Source organism: Glandiceps talaboti, chromosome 1 (genome assembly GCF_964340395.1).
Source record: "Glandiceps talaboti chromosome 1, keGlaTala1.1, whole genome shotgun sequence".
Classification (NCBI taxonomy): domain Eukaryota; kingdom Metazoa; phylum Hemichordata; class Enteropneusta; family Spengelidae; genus Glandiceps; species Glandiceps talaboti.
Genome location: NC_135549.1, coordinates 6,793,157 through 6,813,381, shown reverse-complemented (window position 1 = coordinate 6,813,381; position 20,225 = coordinate 6,793,157). Strand labels below are relative to the sequence as shown.

The 20,225-nt window shown below is 34.2% G+C and overlaps 2 protein-coding genes across 4 annotated transcripts in view; one reads left to right on the top strand and one right to left on the bottom strand.

Moving 5' to 3' along the window:
- Positions 1–7,385, bottom strand: part of LOC144442152 (dynein axonemal heavy chain 3-like) — a 97,047-nt gene extending 89,662 nt beyond the window's left edge. For all 3 annotated transcript variants that reach the window (XM_078131422.1, XM_078131428.1, XM_078131436.1), the window contains exons 1-2: positions 7,168–7,385; positions 775–873 (exon numbers count right to left, since the gene is read on the bottom strand). In XM_078131422.1, coding sequence (XP_077987548.1) covers positions 775–873; positions 7,168–7,182 — 114 coding nt within the window. In that variant the 5' untranslated portion in view covers positions 7,183–7,385. The remainder of the gene's footprint in view (positions 1–774; positions 874–7,167) is intronic.
- A 3,061-nt stretch (positions 7,386–10,446) lies between these two features.
- On the top strand, positions 10,447–19,857 carry LOC144453698 (protein mono-ADP-ribosyltransferase PARP3-like). Its single transcript, XM_078145034.1, has 11 exons — positions 10,447–10,591; positions 11,367–11,574; positions 12,144–12,269; positions 13,378–13,575; positions 13,981–14,125; positions 14,599–14,882; positions 15,434–15,532; positions 15,956–16,057; positions 16,706–16,883; positions 17,239–17,385; positions 18,011–19,857. The coding sequence occupies exons 2-11, from the start codon at positions 11,392–11,394 to the stop codon at positions 18,178–18,180; spliced, it is 1,632 nt and encodes a 543-aa protein (XP_078001160.1). The 5' UTR covers positions 10,447–10,591; positions 11,367–11,391; the 3' UTR covers positions 18,181–19,857.
- Positions 19,858–20,225: the final 368 nt, after the last annotated feature.

Genomic DNA, 20,225 nt, shown 5'->3' with positions numbered 1-20,225 from the left:
CCAATTTGAAAACGTGCTCAGGAACTACTATGTTGACGACCTGTTATATGTAATGAATAACTGTTAGATCAGTTTTCCTTCATTTGAAAAATAAATAGTACAATATTTGTTCAGAATGTAAAATCCAATAAAATACTCCCCATGAAATACCACTTACAATGTTTATATATTGACTGTTCAATTATTCATGAGCAGAAATAATTGCAATTTTATTTGCATTTACAGTGGTATAACTTAAATTATAAATAACAGGACATTATTTCTTCATGCATGTCTTAACTCAATTTCATTTTAAGTGTCAGCGGTATAGCAACAAGTGATTAAATTGCCAATAATATAGCACAAAAACCTTGCCAAAAGCCTTCCTTGGCCATGAATTCAATTTATCAATCAATAAATATACCAGTGCTATTTATTAGCTTTCCATTTTCAATTTGAATACCTCAAGTTGGAATAGACTATTGTCATGTAATCAACCTACCTGTGTAGCACTCCGGGGAGGTAAATGTAAAATTATACAGGGACGGTGCTGTAGTTCAAATAGTCAACCTAACTACAGTATGTAGCACTCAGGGGAGGTAAATGTGATATTATACCAGGACGGTGCTGTAGTTCAAATAATCAACCTACCTGTGTAGCACTCAGGGGAGGTAAATGTAAAATTATACCAGGACAGTGCTGTAGTTCAAATAATCAACCTACCTGTGTAGCACTCAGGGGAGGTAAATGTAAAATTATACAGGGACAATGCTGTAGTTCACATAATCAACCTACCTGTGTAGCACTCAGGGGAGGTAAATGTGATATTATACTGGGACGGTGCTGTAGTTCAAAGTCATTGGGTTGGGCAGCATAATGGTGCACGGGTACACTCTGAAAGACAGAAAAGCAGTACTTTTATTAGGCAAGTTTATAGTCACCATATTGAGTTAGATAGAGTTGATATAATTATCAGTTCAGTATCTGTTCCAAACAAGATTGCATCATACATTGATGTAATATAACTCTGTCTGTTGAATACCCTGCAGACATTGATCTGCTGTTTCAATTTATTCCATCCATTAGATATGTCATCTATGCATTATCTGTTCTGTGAGGCAGATGATGAATATTGTGAAGATGATGATTGATATGGAAAGCTAGTATCCATAATGACTGATGCTGTGGGTTGCTAAGCAACCTTCACGTGTTAGTTGTACACATGACTTTTTATATAAGGTTTTGTGACATAAAAACAGACACATTGCTTTCTACAAGAATGAATTTTTACCCTGACAAGGGAATTTTATTACTAATAAATTGGAAATATTTATGTCATGAGAATTTCATTGTATCTATACTTTTAAAAAGGTATTTAATAAATTTACAGCAGGATTAAAGTAATATATCTCATGCAGAACATCAATTTATAAGCCACCCTTTTCAACAATATGGAACATTTAATGAGATTTCACTTATATCCTTTACACAATTTCACTTTGCTAATTTTGAATTCACCTTTTCAGCACTTCACAACTAGGTATATAATCAATTGCTTGTTCACCAAGGCTTTTTCCCCCAAATGCAATATACTGTTTTTATTTGTTCTTCAGTGAAAAGATCATAGCAAGGACCAGCAAAGTGGTACATCAAGCAGTTTTATGGTTTTATGTTCATCCAATGATTTAAATATCGGTCTTTTTTTAAGGCTTGCTTCTTTTGAAATTCTGTGCATGTAATCCAATCTAAGGCGCCATTCCATCATCGCTGGACAAACTAATGGGGTGCATTAATTCTTTATTTCCAGCTGAAATAGGTGTAAAAAGGATATGTCACCTTAGTTCACATCAGTCACTATTTCTGTTAAAGGCAGTGAGTAGGTAAAATTTAACAGCGTTCTTTCATTTTCCTGCGATTCCTTACCAGTATTTTATGAAAAAAGAACTAAGTAGGTAAAATATCTCCTACTCTTTTCCTCATAATAGTGTAGTGAACATATAGAAAACTATGAATGTTACCAGATTTTTCCCCTCTGTTGCTAAGGGAGTAAAAAAAATTCTAAGCGAGATCAGGAGAGCTTACAACAAGCTGTTCAATTATTGAACACTATTAGCATAAACTGAAAACACAGAATATAACTTGTCACATTTATTGTGATAAATTAATGTTTTTATTTCTATAGTTCAGCATGATCAACTTTTTTTTCACACTAGTTGATATATGATGAGTTCAGAATACAGACACTGTATTATATAAAGTAAGACTAAGATTTCAATATCTGGTGTATTAGCATAATATTACTCAATATGGTTCTTAATTTTCTATTCAACGACAATGTATATAAATACATTCACCAAGGACATTATTGAGTTTTCATAGCTATAATGTAATTTCCCTTGTGTGTTTTTGCCAATGAATAATAAATACAACAGCTATGAATTATGAAACAGATCAATGTATAGATTTCCTTTGCAGAGTCTAAGTATTAAAGAAATGTAGGACATGTATTGAAATTGAAAATGTGTTACTGATATTAAGCTGAAGATTAAATTGAAGAATTTGACACTTGTTGTTTAGCATTACAGGACTTCAAACATCCAGCTTTCCCAGAGGTAAACTTGGGTAACTATGTTCTAGTTGTTGACAATAGATGAATGAAAGGTGAACAGGACTGCAAAGGACAAAGAGTAATAAAAGGTTATTGTTGTCATAAACAACCAAATACTTTCTACACACAGTTCTTATAAAGTGTTGTTACTAACTTCTAGTAACCTATTCAGTGGCAGTGAGAGGATTTGCCGTTTATTGATGTAATTAATTCGAAGATCACATACTTTGCCAAGAGGAATTATTCAGCATTTTTGATGGGCGTGTTGTGCATGTGGTTTGTGTTTTCAGATTTATGTGCAAGTAGAAAGGAAAGGTAAAAATTCACATAGGTTCTTGTAAATTCACCATTTTTAGTGTGCCAATAAATGTATTCATTACACTAGTTTTTCTTCTTCTTGATGTCCTTGAGTATAGTTGTAAGTAACTTATTATTTATGCTTGTTGTGTCTGATTTGTAGAGAGAGGGGCATACTAGCCTAGAAACACGTCTTTTGGCTTCCTAATCTAATGTTAGATCGCTAGCTTAGAAAGCCTACAGCAAGTCTCTAAGCTATGGGCATACACACAAACCTAATGTACAATCTTTCAATTGTAAGTTAATTTATCAATTAATTTGTAAAGTTTTGTTATTAACATAAATAAAATATTGTATCTGCCATCAAAATTATGTTGTTGTTTTTCAGGAATTAAAGATGTTATTGATCTTTTTATCACAGGTCTGGCCTGGATTGTTTTACAAACTCTCCTAGTACATATTATTAACACAGTGTTGTTGTTCATTTCCTGCTAGCTGATTGTGTAACCACGATTTGTAAATATTTATAGATTACTAATCACTGACTGTTTTCTAGTTATTTTCTTATTCTGACTTCACTGCAGAGTATGGACCCACACATTTGTCGACAAAATGTCATCTCTCCCTGATCTTTCCTAATGCAGTATTTCCATGGATACCTGAGCTACTCAGGTTGGCAATAACTGAGCGCTTACATCTGGTGAATTATCCTAACAAGATCGTGATGAAGAAACTTGGTTACTATTTAGAATAAATATTTGGTGAGAAAAACTGTTGTCTGGCACAGCTATAGAAAAAAAGATGGTCCAGAACAAAAGAATGACCCTACAAGCTGTATCTAATCCGTACACTAATGCAAAGACCTAGGACAGAATCCCTGGCCTTTAATTACAGTAAAAAAAATTGAAAAATATTCATGTGGCTTTTTTCTATTTTTCAATAAACAATGTATACTGTCAACATTCAAAACGGATGTGACAAGTATTTTTTAATAAAATGTGTTATAGTGTTATAACTAACATTCTCCATTAAATGCATAAATGATGTCATTGTTGCCATGGTACCTGTTCATAACAATAGTTTTAAAGGCTGTAAATCACCATAAACTCATTAGAATGGTGTATGGCAGGACATCTCTACCGACGTCCTATATAGGTAGGAATGGAACAGGTGCTTCCTGTGTGTTGTCAGCAAGTATTCATTAACCTAACCTAGTATATATGGATCAGTGCCATAGCCATTACTTTTCACATATTTCGCTGTAAATAAGTAAGGGTGCAACAAAGACTAGAAAAGTATTGCTAAATATCACTGTAACACTCCAATGCATGATTGCTGCATTTTCTTTTCTGAATTCCAACACAAGTGTATACCATGTACACTTGTATTTTTGTCCAGGCTGTATCAGACCTGGCCTTTATTTGTTGCTGACCTTGCATCAATTCTGTCTGTTGACGCTTTGTGATCAGTCAAAATTACAATATTACTGATGCTTAGTTCGTAATGGATTAAAAATACCAGACATTACTGAGATGGAGGTGGACAACTTCCAAGTCGTTGTCTGTTGCGAAATAGTATTCAAATTGTTTGATATCAAAACCTAGGCGATACACAGATCTCTAATCATCCTGTATTACCAGTCGTAAAAAAACCCTGCAATGTCACTTTGTGTGATATATGGACTGTCCTAATGCACAGGCCATTTGGTATCAAAGGACAACGTTGCCAGTCAGTCTGGTAGCCTTTAAGGATTAACGGGGGATGAAAAATGACGATCTTCCTCTTACTGCTACTTACTGAGGGGACACCTTGTCTACATATGTTGATTTGCTATCAACCCAAGATAATTGCATTGTGTGAACTCTGCAAAACAATGATTGTGCGTGTATGTCTGTAAATACGACGGCAGACAGATCGTGTTGTCTGACTGAAAATTCGAGATTCGCACTTTCGTTTTATCGCAGCATATTGCACCCAAGTATTTTTCTTTATTAGAAAAAAACAGTTGTATGCCATGTTGTTTGTTGAACACTACTGGAACTAACTGTCATATGTACCTGATGATCATGCAAAACATGACTATAAACACGGCGTTTGATTAATGCACGGTATACCGTATGTATAAAGGACACCGCGGTACCGATGGACATAAATATCTGCGAAATTCAATTATAGCGTTCGGTTGCTAAGGTAACGACCTTACCGTTTCAACATGGTATGTGGTGAAGTAGCACTCCAGTGCAATACTTTGATATCAATTTCGTCATTTAGAATTATTCTTTGCTATTCAGTGCCTTTTAAGAAGCTATGTATTTCGATAGAAATAAAAGTACATGGGAAATAAGCCATTCAGAACTCGTACAGTATAAAACAATTAATCTTGTTTTAAATGTATATGTACTCGAGCCTCACTCCACACGTGACTGTTTTACGCTAGAATTGGACGTGTATAAATGGGTACCGTTTTCTCATTACGGTAATATACAGTAGACATACTACTAAATTCCAGTCATGGTGCATAACGAAGACAACAAGGCTTGGAGAATGTCTCACATAGAACGTACACAGAATTTGCAGAAATTAAATATTGATGATTTGTTGTATAATTTGAACCATTTTTGGATGAAACAGGAGATGAATGACAACTATACAGTACTAGGACAGTTTGTGCATTCTGTGAGCATATTGTACTAGGGATGCAATTTATTTGGTCGAATATTAGTCGTGTCTGTGTGTATTATGTACAGAAAAGAATGAGCGCATCATTTACGAAGTATATGAACATGTTTTGAAACATGAACGTACGAGCTTATTAAAACTGTTATTTTTAGTTCAGATAGTCACTGAGAGGTTCAGTAGATCAGTGAGTTTGTGGTCACTAATTACCACATCGAGTACTGTGCTTGGAGTGTGATGTAGGAGACAGTTCTATCGACAGGTAGGTAGTCTCAATGATTGTGTGTAATGACGATGTGCGATAAACAATGATATTTCCTCACGTGATTATACAAGACTGTAGATGCATTTCACGGTCGAACTAAAACATGCAAAGTGGTTTTGGATGACCACGATTCGGAAAAAATTCAAATAAGTCTAAAACATAGACCCACCACTTTGGTGGAGGATTTAAATGACACACCGAAATAGGATATATCTTACGATGAATTATTTGATGATTCGTCGGTTGCATATATTATTTATTTGTAGATTGATTTCAATAAAATATAATTAAATAAATATTTACATGGCCCAACTTTGTTAGTAAACATGTTCCTAATAAATTAATATTTAACATCATTTTGTTTCACATGATTCGTGCAGCACAGTGGATACAGTTTACAGATGATGGAGCCAAAACTAACACTCGATGTCGTGAAGACCACTTGACGTGTTTCACATGTTGACTACCTATAGGATTAGTTGTCCGTGACGTAATTGTGTTACGTTCGCTTGCTGAAAATCAATTTAAAACGATTATCTAAGACACCTGTCCACTGAAGGCGAGAACAATGTCAGAGTCAATGTATGTATGTGTATTACAGCAGGTCTTCGCTTCAGATAATTATAGAAATCTGAACAGCTATCAACAGGAGCCACAACGTCATTTTAGACTTCAGTCACAATGGTTAGAGCTAGCTACCTGTTCAAGTTCCATTTGCGTACAGTTTATCGATATTGATAAATTAGAAAATAGACATACAAAATAAGATATCGTGAAGAATCCAAAACTTAAATGAATTGTCACGCCAACTTTAAAATATACACGCATTACACTGACGGTCATTTAGAGTCGCGAAAGAAAATATCCGCATTGTTTGGGATTCATGTTTGCATAGCAAAGCCTAAACAGTCCAGCGGCGATAATTTTACCACAGAGCCGTAATGACAGGATTATTTCAATAGCTGTGTATCGGCGATTCAAGTCCACTCACGTAAGCATTGTCTGCAAACCACTATACCTTGCTGACGGCGTTGGGTTTTAGTTATATAGATTAGAAAAGCGGTGGAGTTTCAGTTGAGAATCCTAGTGTCAAAGTTTAAGCTTTAACCAGCGGCTGACCCTTTACATAATTCCCTGACCGTTGTCACACATCCCCATATATACCTCTGTTTTAACTATTGTATTGCCACATTTCACACAAACATACGATCCAGCAACTGTCGTGTCCATTAGTGTTTAACGACTTACAAACTGTTCGTTTCATTCCTTCGTTCATTGAAATGTCCAACGGCACCACACATAAAACGTGTATCGACAGTAACTGTTACGGAGCTTGACTTACCTCTCTGGTTGTCATTCTGTTGCACGCGACATACACAACTTAAAACACACAATTTAGCTATGGCATTCCTATTAACTGATCATCTTCTCTAGGCGAATCTGCCATAAATCAACGGTTTTCTCTTAATTTCCAACTGTATCATTCCAGGTGTAGGAGTAACGTACACGGTTTCACAATTGTCAACAGCTATAACATTACTTCCAAGTTTTACCATACACTGTGTAGTGGATATAGTGTGTGCATATGCGTAGTATCGTACGCATGGATATGCAGATTTGGTTTCTAAGAGATCGAAGCTAATGCATATTTATGAGATGAGGGCAATTCGTTGTCACCTTTGCTATTTCAATAACTGAAGTAGTAGTATTTCGAATAGTTGGTCGTTGGAGACGCGCTTGTTGCCAAAGATTGCACTCGTATGGTACTTGTACAAATGTTTTCGACCGTACGGCGTGTCACTGATCAAATACACCATGTATTACACGTAAAACGCTTCTTGTGACGTCAACACACTTATCCCCATGATATCAGGTGTGTCGTCAAACCTAGTCAAAATATTTTGAGACATGAAAAATAAATAATGAATAAATTTGTCAAAGTAAACTTTAAAATGTATTTCATGGAAAATATCGCATTTGTAATATTGCGCGTAATTTAAATGAGTTATTGAAAATATTAGAAGTGTTACATCTTTGTATCTCGATCGTTTCGAAAGTTTCTTCTCGGGGACTAACACTATGTTTGATCATCAAAAAAGGAAATACAAAGGGGTTTATTAATTTTGTTAATGAATTCTGGGGAAATGCATTTGTGATGTCACGAGTGAATGAAGGAACCTCCATCTTTATCTCTTGGTTTGTATATATTCACTAGTAACTGTAGTGCTGTCAGAGAAAACAATTAGATGAGCATGCCTCACAGTGTACTGCATAAGAACACTCTGTATCTGTTGTGCTCATTTTAGGGGAAAGTGACACGCAGCCAATGCTCATTTACAAAGGTATTTGTGATAGAAAGGTTAAACGAACTTCTGGTCGTGGGCGTTTATTGACAGTTGTCAGTGTTGCCGGGATCTTCATTGAGTTTAATCTTTTATCTCGATATGAGTGCTTGAAATTCTGTTTTGGTGTTTGCCTAATTCGTCATAGGCATCTATCTATCCATTCATTAATTTGAACCATGGTAATTGGAGTACAGAAAGCCAAGGTAGATATAGTTTGACGATATGGATGAAAAAATAGTTAGAAACCAACAGTATGAGCTTATCAAGTAAAGACAAGTGTGTGTATCGGGTCTTTCCAAATTCAGATTCCAAAACTGAAATTCAGCATTTTGTTTGTATTCCTCAACATTATCATCCACATTGGCAGATGGGATAAGTGAATGTGACGCGTTGCACAAATGTGTCCGATTTTAGTACGACAGTGTCCACGTCGTCGTCTTGAGCTATCTAGGATTTTACATGTAATTTAGTATCCCTCCATGATCATAACAGAGTATTATGGAATACGCTTCTCGACTTCACTACTAAATGCACATCATATCACCCTGAATTCTACTTCAGGTTCCCAGGATAGTCGTAGATATGTATATTTTACGATAGTGTTAGAAAAAGACAGAATTACTGACGTTGGCCTGACAAAGAGGGTTAAAGTTGTTTTGGATAGAATTAAAAAAAAATATACTACAGGCATACTGTGGTCCACAACTTCGGAACTCGAAGCCGCAAAAACAGGAGAACAAAATAAACGATTGTTTGGGGGCGCGGTTACGCCAACGCCACGGGACCTTCAACACACTGAACGAAGACTTGATACTGCGCAAGTTGATTCAATTTATTTGAGGATACGTTCACTAATTTTAGATACATTTATGGTCATGTTCAACAATTGCATTTCATACATCGAGAAAAACATAACGTTAAGGGGAGATGACGGGAATGATGCAATGAATACCCCTCCGTCCCGTACCTTCCCCCATCCGCGTTGCCACATGATGTACGTGCCATGTTCACTATTTCTCAAACAAGATATTCAATCAGTTAGTATTGGGGTATGAATGGCTAGTTGTGTATTATGTTGCAGCTAGGGGTAGCTTTCGTGTTCATTAGATTCGCCACTGGGTATATATTGACTTGTTTTGTGACTGAACTTGCCATTTGAATTGAATTTATTTTGGGTAAAAATGTATACAAGTGCATATTAAAATACAAGGATAAATATCACCGAGGATAACACATAAAAGTATTTTTAAAACTACTTATTTCCAATGTGGTCCTCATAGGGGTATTCAAAACGCCATGGCAACAACGTTACAACAACAACAACAAAAAAAAATTAAAAATAAATGTATTACAGAAAACATGACAGCACCAAATAAAGTTATAAAATACACACTGACTACACCCACAATTAAAAAGAGGAAGGACTAATATGTTACAAAATATTTTGTTCTTTAACCTCTAGTTTGTTCCATAGAAAAGATTTGACATGGTTTTTAAAACTATTTTTTGTATGAGATTGTTTCACTGAGAGTGGGAGACTATTCCAAAGACCAATGCCTGTGTAGGCGAATGACGTCTTACCCATACCACCGACTCTTGGAACTACACATTCCAGTTCACTCGCTCTTGTTCTATGAACTGTGCCGATTACGGACCATTTCTGTATTGCAATTTAAGTACTCAGGAGCACAACGATTTATGATGTTGAACATATGATTGAGTTTTAATTGCTCAACCCTCATTCTCAAGATAAAAATGTGTTCTATAAAATGAAATTGTAGAAGCGTTATGGTATTGGCTACATCTGAATGTTCAAATACAAGCCTAATATTACATGTAATACACTGCACAGCAAAGAGTTGTATTTGATTCTGCACATTTTTTTTACATCATGTTATATTGCAGTGCATAATACCACAAACAGGTACGTATGTATACCATAGGTAGCATTATCTGAAATTAGTTTGTTGCTTTCTGTCAATGATTTGTTACATTTGTAAAGACTAATTTTAATAGAAAGAGTTGTATTGTAGCCGAATGTCACGTACATGTGGATTGTAAAAATAAAATAACATACACATTTATGCCAACTCTATGGCCCTTTAAATAATGATATGTGTCTGCTTACTTTATGCTTTATAGTACATTTCAGTTGTTGACATGAAAATTGTGTCAGACAGACTTGTCCTAACTTGTCTTTCGTGGAGGGCGCTTTTACACTGACGTCATATGTACACACATTTCTATTGGTTCTGATTGGTGCATTGGTCGATAAGAGTGCGACTTGCCCCGACATGTCTATCGTTGGTGATATTTATAGTAAATAGGACGGTATAAATTTGGGGTTTCGCTGCTGACTCAGCTAACAGATCGTATTGGTACGAACGGCGTAGCACCCCGAATCTTCATTGCTTCAAATAGGTACATATTCCATTGGTGTTTGATTAAGTTGTGGCACGAAATGTATTTTACAAAGCAAATGGTGGTGGAGCTTCCACTGAAGTTCCCAGTTTTGTCATCGCAACAGAAACATGACAGAAACGGCGAAGTCAGATTCATTTCAGTGTTTTACACTTGTGTGTTGGCGGCAGTCATCCTCATGTATGACTTGTGTCAAGTTCATTATTTCGGGAGTCCTCAAAGGCGAATTTATGGCAGAAAGAACAAAAAACGAAAAGTGGGTGGGGCAACATGCGCATGTACTTTAACTAGAGACGGGCAAGACCGTGCCACATATATTGCATGTATGTCTGTATATACCGTAACTATAACCGTATACCTAATTATTGAAAATTATTGCATACGAAGCATTCTTGTGGCATTACCAAATTTCGAGAATGAATACTAGGGTAATTTCTCATTAGCTCGATAACTAGTAAAGTAATTTTTAATTCGGAGTAGTGTAAGGTGAAGCATCGCATCGAGGGGTTTTAAATTCGACCTTACGTGAACCAACAGTGGTTGTTTTCATATGCAAATTACGCTGTCGTTTCTTACAATACAATACACGAGTCCTTTGCTCAGGTCGAGTTTAAATTGTGTTGCCTTAGTAACTAGACGCTATACAAACGAGGTTATTTTCCTGACAGTCTATTTCGTTCCCAATCGTGCATCGTGGAGGTGCTAACAAGTCTGTCTGCATAACTGGAGGTGAAATTTATCTATTTTTAACATATTTGAAATTATCCTACTTCAGGTACAAATACGAGAAATTTAGAAACATGCCACCAAAGCGTAAAGCAGCAGCAACAAAGAAGGCAGCTGGTGGTAAGAAGGCGAAGGTGGACAGTGAAGCTGGACCTTCAGATGTAAAAACAGCCATTGCAGCATTAAAAACTGTTGATAAAGGCAAGAAAAGAGCTATCAAAGTGGATGAACATTGTCGTCTAAAGAGTTGTGCACAGGTAGGATAATGATTTATTACAATAATAGAAATTGCTGTAAAATAGACTATTGAAATTCTTGACATCAGGGATAGTGTAGTGAGATATTACCCTCCCTAGTGGACTCCTGGTAATATAAAAGGCATACTCTATACTCATTATATATATATATATATATATATATATATATATATATATATATATATATATATATATATATATATATTTATATTTATATATATATATATATATATATATATATATATATATATATATATATATATATATATATATATATATATATATATATATATATATATATGTGACCCAAAATGGTAGTCAGAATAGTTGCTATTGTTTGCAATATATGCAATAAACAATATGTATGAAAGCTACATGTTACCTTTCTTTCCTCAATTTTATTTCATGTATGTATTATATATACACTTTACACATACTTTTGTCTTGCCACATGGCAACATCTTGTTTACTTTGTTCCATGACACATGATTTCTTTCCTTTGACTTTTTTGAGTGTTTGGATATGATGATTCAATGATATATTCATGTACTTTGTACCTCTACCTGCAGGTTTATGATGACTTTGATTGTATGTTAAACCAAACCAATATTGGGCATAACAACAATAAGTACTATGTCATTCAACTCTTACAATATGGCAGTGCATACTATGTATGGACAAGGTGGGGTAGAGTGGTAAGTAATGTTATGAATTTATAAAATATATTTGTAATAGTAATATCAATAATCTTTATAAGTCAAAATAAATTCAGAAATTTGTTGAATGATCACAGCTGAGCAGTGACCTGGTGTAATAGCGAGAGGAAACTAAAGTGAAATGAGCAAACGCTCTCTTACATCCAGACCTATTTTATTTTGAATCAAACTAAGCCAGTGCTAGTTGGGTTCAAACCCACACTGATGTTATAAGAGGCCTATGAGCTAACTGCTCAATCCACCTATAAACCCAGAGTTTCCATTTTCAACCAAGAGTACAAAGTAAGCCATCTATGTATATAATAAATATGTTTCAAACAAGTTTGTTGGATGGACAGCTGCCCTCATAGTAATACAATACACCAACCAAAAGTACTTATACTATAAGTTGCCCAACATTTCTGACAGACATTTGCCATGAATTTCTGCTGGTGTACTCAATAGCAGTTGTATTTATCATTTATTTAGGATCTTTGTGCCATACACAAAATATGAATATAAATGAGCATACTATCATATAATTTGCATAATAATGATGCAATTTACATATTCATGAAAAAGTCACTAATTTCTGATTCATGCAGAGAAACATCCAGTTGACCTTGTGCCTTGATATGATATCTTTGCTGTGGGCCTCCCTGCAACCATGCATATGCATATATTATTTCTTCTGACTCCCATGATTCAATGACCCCTAGCAAAGATACCCATGATTCAATGACCCCCAGCAAAGATACCCTATAAAGAGACAAGATCAGCTGTGAAATCAAAATAATTGTAGGTGCAGTAAAATCATGAAATGACTCTCCAGAACCCAGTTTATGAAAATGTCTTCCTGGAGAGGTGTTGCTCTCTAATCATTTTATGTATTTTATGTGTGATCAATATGTGTCTGAGATAAAAAATAAAAATAGTTTAAGAAATTGTACATATAAATTGTCCTCAACTTCACTATTGTTTTTGCTAGATTGGTTTCAAGGCACAGTTACATGTGTACACAGCATAGCATTGCTACATACATTTAGTATAATACACTTTATATATATAACATTAACATCTCACCAATCGTAACTTGTGTTCATATTAGGGAGAGCCAGGACAAAATGCCCTCAAACATTTTCCTGACATCAACGGTGCACAAAAGGAGTATGAAAAGAAGTTTAAAGATAAGACAAAAAATGACTGGAATAAACGGAACAAATTCAACCCTGTGCCTGGAAAGTACACATTAATAGAAATGGATCTAGATGAAACTGAAGAAGATCAGGAAGAAACAAAGAAGAAGGTATTTCTTAATTTATATCTATCTGTGGTACATTAATTAGGGATAAAATCAAACCAGATTCAGTATAAATCTTGAGTCATTACATTCCGTCAAGTGCTGTATTTCTATTTGAAGAATTTGTTTATAGTTTCTTTATGTATTTTAACACAATTTGTTGTAATCGTATTGTCTTTGACAGTAAATTACTTGCTGTTGATGTTCTACCAAAGGTAATAAAATTACTGTAAAACTTTGTTCAATAGCAATGGCTTCTTGCTCACTTCAAATTTATGGACTACCTGTGCTTTGTGGGTTTTTATGGACTACCTGTACTTTCTGAGGTTTTACCAGTACATCGATATAAGATATTTGTTTTTGTGATATATTATCATGTGCATCTGACATTGGTTCCCATTCAATGTACAGTTAGCCCAGCTAGATGAGTTGGATTCAGGACCAGCACCAGTCAAGAAAGTAGGAAAATGCACACTGGATAAACCAACACAAGACCTTGTTAAACTGATCTTTGATAATGATATGTTTAAAGAACAAATGGCAAATTTTGAACTTGGTAAGTAACGAAGGCCATGTCGACATGCAATCTTGAATAAACCTGGCATCACATAAGGATAGACATATGCAAAGTTTGCACACCTCTCAAATTGTAAGCCCTTTCCTTATGCATACACTGCTACTGAAATGGTGTTTATTTAGACAGTTTCATACTTTATACTTTAGTTACAATATTCATTGCATATATGATAGATAGATGTCATGACATGGGTCTTTGTTATTTTAGGCAGGGTTCATATCCAGATGATGTCAAAGCATGACTTGCAAGATTTTAGATAGAACACATGTTACATTTCAATGGGAAAAATCTCTTGCTGATGTACCAGATAAGTCGAATCTGAATAGTTAGTACTGTTCCCATACATTTCATCATAATTTTTGTCGGAAAGGGTGTGGGGAAGTCAGAAAAATTTGCCCCATTTTACCAAACAAACAAAACTTCACATATTTGTGCCTTCCTTTGTTCATTAGATGTGAAAAAGATGCCTCTTGGAAAGCTTAGTAAATCACAAATTGCCAAAGGTTTTGAAGCTCTGGAAGACATTGAGAAAGCTATTAATGAGAAGAGGACCAAAGATCTGCCACCTCTTACATCCAAGTTTTACACCTTGATACCACACTCCTTTGGTAGAAAAGTTCCACCAGTCATCAATGATGAGGAGATGGTTCGTAAAAAGATGGATATGCTATTAGTGCTGGGTGACATTGAGTTAGCACAGAGTATGCAGAAAGATACAGAGAAGGCTAAACCAGTGGTTAGTAATCAAAGATTTTGTATTTATTTTATGTCAATCTTCATTTCTGTACGAAGAGTTCATTTACAGAGAATTTAAGTTTTAATCAAACAGAATTTGCCTTTGTTCTCACTGCTTTAAAGAAAAGATAATGGAAAGTTACCTAAAAAATTATATTCATTCAGATTAATTTTGTCAAAATTGAAGTTGTCAAATAATAGACAAGTTAGATATTCCACAATGATCATTTCTTTGATGCCCAATTGAAAAACAAATAAAGACCTCGCTTTGTGTATAAATTATTTGTGTACAAACAAATACTCTTTTGGTAGAAAGAGGATTACAGTCGTGTAACATCAAAATAGGAATCTAAATTTTACCCAAATGATCTCAAGTTGACCAAAGGGGATTTTAAGTTTGATTTGAAAATCATTAAACATAGGAAGTATTGTCAATTTTATAACATATTACCTTGAAGAAAAGCAGTGACATAAAGTGTGTAAATGATAAGTTGGTGTACAATTTACAGTGTTTAGAATTCATTTTTTATATATTGATATTTTAATTTACAGAAGAAGGAAACTGAAGAGGTTCCTCATCCCCTGGATGTGAATTATGAGTTACTGAAATGTGGACTTACACATATGGATAAAGGGGAAAAAGAATATAAGGTTTGTGTGATGCACTTTAATCAACTGAGCTCTACTGTTGTTTTCAGTGTAAGTCAAGACAACAACGCAGGTTACAGTCTGTAAGGTATGCCGTGACCGGGCGCCCTCACACATCGGTCTGTAAGTCACTCATCAGTCAACCCCGTTCACTATAGATAGAACAGGCTGATGAGGGTGAAGTGAGATGACGTATCTTACAGCCTATACATAACCAGCCTATAAAGGTTATAAATAGTGCTTATCAATTCTATTCATGGTAACAAAAGAAAATCCATAAATTCCCCAATAAGTCAGTAACTATAACAATTCTCCAGGATTACAAAATGGATCTTGTTTCTTACATATAAAGACATTACATCCAATATGAGGACAAGAGAATAAAAACTTATCATGTTTTCATTTTTCCTTATCATAATATTACAGGTCATTCAAAAATATCTGGATGCAACCAAATGTAATTACGGCTTTTGGGGTGGCTCAGGGTTAAAGATACTTGATGTTTGGGAAGTTGACAGAGATGGAGAGGTGAGACTTTGAAGACTTTATTCATTTAAATTGATTTAATATTGCTTACTTTTACCTTTTTGCAAAATTGCTAACATTGCATGTCTTATCAAGTTTACTGTCTCTTATGAGGCTAAGCAGTACTTGATGTACAGCAATTTCCTGTGATACAGCAAACTATGGGTTCACCTATGAGGTGAATCAACATGTGCCCTCCTCACCTGATACACTGCAATATCATTTAATAACCAAATATTGGTATTCCTGTATCCTTCAATATGTGGTTACACCCAATAAAAATGACATTTTATCACTTTGACCCCCCAAAAAACAAGTTTTCATACATTGTTTTATTATTCTAATTATACCGTACTCATAATACTATATTCAGAACTGAAAAGTGCAAAATATCAACCGTTTCCTGTTAATTACAAGCATTTTCTATTGAGCTGTGTTGTGATTTTCCATTTTCTTTTAAGATCTTGCAAACATTTTATTAAGGATATCTCTGCGACATAAACTGAATTGTAAATTTATTTTTATATATTATAAATGGTGAGCTGTATGATATCATATTATGGCAGTGCAGACAATATTTTTCCCAAAAAGCTAATTTTTGATGAAAAAGCATGGTATTTTTATTTCTTGTTTATTTTTGGGGGTTCATAGGACAAGCGCTTCAAAGTCCATGACAGCATTAAGAACCGACGATTGTTGTGGCATGGTACCAATGTGGCTGTAGTGGCTGCCATCTTGAAATCTGGACTTCGTATAATGCCTCATTCCGGTGGTCGTGTTGGTAGAGGAATTTACTTTGCATCAGAAAATGGAAAATCAGCTGGTTACGGTGAGTAATTTCAACTTGGGTCATTAGATAATTGGCAGTATGCAGTTTCTTCATTTTCAATGAATATCAGCAATATCATATTTGTGAATTTTTAGCAGTCAAGATGCCTTAACATGTATAAAGATGCTATAGATCCGTGCCAGGGGTAATAATTGTAAAGTGCTTTGAGTAAAGAGTGGGAAAGCAGTATATAAAAAAAAACATTTTTATTTAATTATTATTATAAATAATGAATATTCAGTCATTTTGATCAATTTGATTTTTTTCCACAAGCTTAATTTGATTGGAGTATTACAAAACTGACAATAAGCATGACATGTAAATAATGTTTGTATATTTTGGTCCTTTGTTACAGTTGGGAGGACAAGTAAAAATGTGGGGATAATGTTTTTGAATGAAGTAGCTTTGGGACGAGAACATGAGATCAAACAAGGTAATGGTAGTTTGACTAAAGCACCATCTGGATATGATTCAATCATAGCAAGAGGAAGCCAAGAACCAGGTTAGTCTCATGACTTTTTTCATAACTTTGGCCCAATATTGCTTTCAATATCCTTACTCTGAAAACTTTAATTTAAAGATGTAATTTTCATTTTGTGATTACTGCCAAGCACTATCATATTTATAAAATTTCTGTATACCTCAAAGAGGTACAACTTAGCAGGAATCTTGATATAAAAATGTTATAAAAATCAAAGAGTTTGTTAAAAAACAAACGAAAGGCGGTACTTTTTCATGAGCGCTTACTTATTTCCAGTGGATCTAGTGATCAATGAATCTGTGTTGATGATAACTTCAACTTAAACACATAATGTTTGATATGTAATTTATGATCACTACCCTAGGTCAAAATATCAGACATGGACTGAAAAATGACCAAAGACGATGAATTCATAGATATTTAAAATTGTTGAAGATGCTGGTTTATAATAAGCTTTTCGCTGCACTGACGATGTGCAAGAAGTGAACATATCAACATGCCTCCTTCATACATAACAGGAAGCTAAACAAAGTTATTATCAAAGTTCAACTTTCCTGTATTATCTTGACATACGGTACATTCACAATGCACATTATTACTACATTGAATTCATACTAAATTATGTTACTATTTGATTTGTATTCAGATCCATCCAAGGATACTAAGCTGAAATTTGATGGTAAAGATGTAATTGTACCACAGGGTAAACCCATTCAACAGCCAAAATGGAAAGCCAGTCACTTTTCACAGAGTGAATATCTGATTTACAAAGAAAGCCAGAACCGAATAAGATATTTATTAAAGTTGCAGTTTTAGAATAATTCATGTATTATCATTACCAGTCATTATCTGTGGTGGTGTACTACTATAGTTTCTTCAACTCAAGTCTCTTGTATAAAAATCAGCGACAGTAGCTAGTATCATGTACTTTTATTCTGATGAAACATTGACAATGTCATGGAAATACAGTCAGTTTTACTAAAATTGGTACCAAATATCTGTAGTACCAAGCGAGTACTAAACAATATGTACATATTAGTCATTTTTCTATTCAATTTCTGATTGCAATTTTGAAAATTAACCATAAAATATATGTCATTTCAGCAACACTATATCTTTGTACAGTATTTGTATACGAGTGTACAAAGTTTGATCACTGCAAATGTTTTGGTAGATTGAACTATTGACCATATTGAACACAATGCTAACAATAATCTCAGAAGTCATAGCTACTGTGTGTGTTTTTAAAAAAAGAGGAATTGAGATAATTACTCGGAATGCTTTTCACAATTGTATCTTGTCAGGCTCAACTTGCATTTTAATGAGATCATTTGCATATGATATAAGATTTGCATTATGATTCATGGCAGCTTTTCTAATGATCAAGGGTAAATGAAGTAGATTTCTCTGTGTGAGACATATACCTAAATTTACAGTTTGTTTTCTGGGTAGTCAGGGTATTGTATCTACTTGTACATTTCAACAAATATTTCATTTCATTCTTTGTAAAGGACCAGAAAATGTGTAAATGATAGTTGTGTGTAAAATTATGATGAGTTTTGAAATTGATAATTAATGCAATCAGTTTTGGAAATATAAATATTTTAAACTAGCTTGCTATATATGAAATATCTATAACAGTTTATATATCTTAAATATGTATTCAGAAGAGAAACATTGAGCGTGATAAGTGTGGTGTGCAATGTATTCAGTTCTAGGTTCACTAAAATAGCCTTTATGGAATTTTTTTGGCACAACTTTATTTTTATAGAAAATGTTGTAATCAAGTGTAGTGTAGTACTTGAGACACAAGGTTATTAATTGGCATCATCCCAACAATAGTCCCCTGTCAATTAAGTTGGTGATTCTTTAAATGATCTGCTATAAAATATGACTTTGGATATACAACTCATTCAAACAATAAAAAATATGTCAAATGTGACATTAACATTTACATGTAACACTTGTTTGTATACTTGTATTAGTTCTTATTCATATTTACATTATTTACATATTATGCCCCAACATTTTTCTTCGTTCAGCCAAGGAAAATATGAGTGACCTAAGGGGCCTTTGTCCTAGCGACTCATAGTGACAACCCTTAGGTCACAAGTATTTTCTGGCTGAATGAAGAAAAATATTGGAGAATAACATAATTTTACCAGCTCCAGTAATATCAAAGAAAAATGGTGAAAGTAATGGTAATTTTGAATGTTTTGACTCATATTTCGAACACAGCAGAACCAGTGACGTAGACACGCATTTGTCATGACATAGACACGAGTTGCCGTGATATGGAACAACCAGAGTATATATTCCATATTTTTTGTTCTAAATGGCTTGTGCATGATATAAAATACAATGTTTGCAAAAGTCTTTTAATGGCAAAACTCTACATTATATAAACATATACCACTTTATCAAAAAGTAATTGAGTGCTAAAAGACAGTACAGTAATCAAGTGATGTAATATTTAGGTGTGCTTGAAATAAAATCACAGATTTACATGGTTTGATTTTGTCATTTGTTTTAATAAATAAACACACGATAAAATAAAATAAAAATTAAATTACTACTAAAACATTGTGCTGCTGGCAGTATATAAACATGTTTAATAGTACCAAGAACTGGTTTTGCATAATTTAAAATTCTCCTAACTCTATTCATTAAAGGAACTCCTGTTGTTGATGTCAAAAAGCAGGTTTGTGAGATGAGACTTAATATTACCTGTCTTGTTTAGGAATGACACGGACAATAACATTAAAACACACAGATAATCAGTACTTGTAAAATGTCATCCTTCCCTGTTGAGGGCAATAGACTGATATCAAAACTATATGTTAAAGCAAAGTTATGCTTGG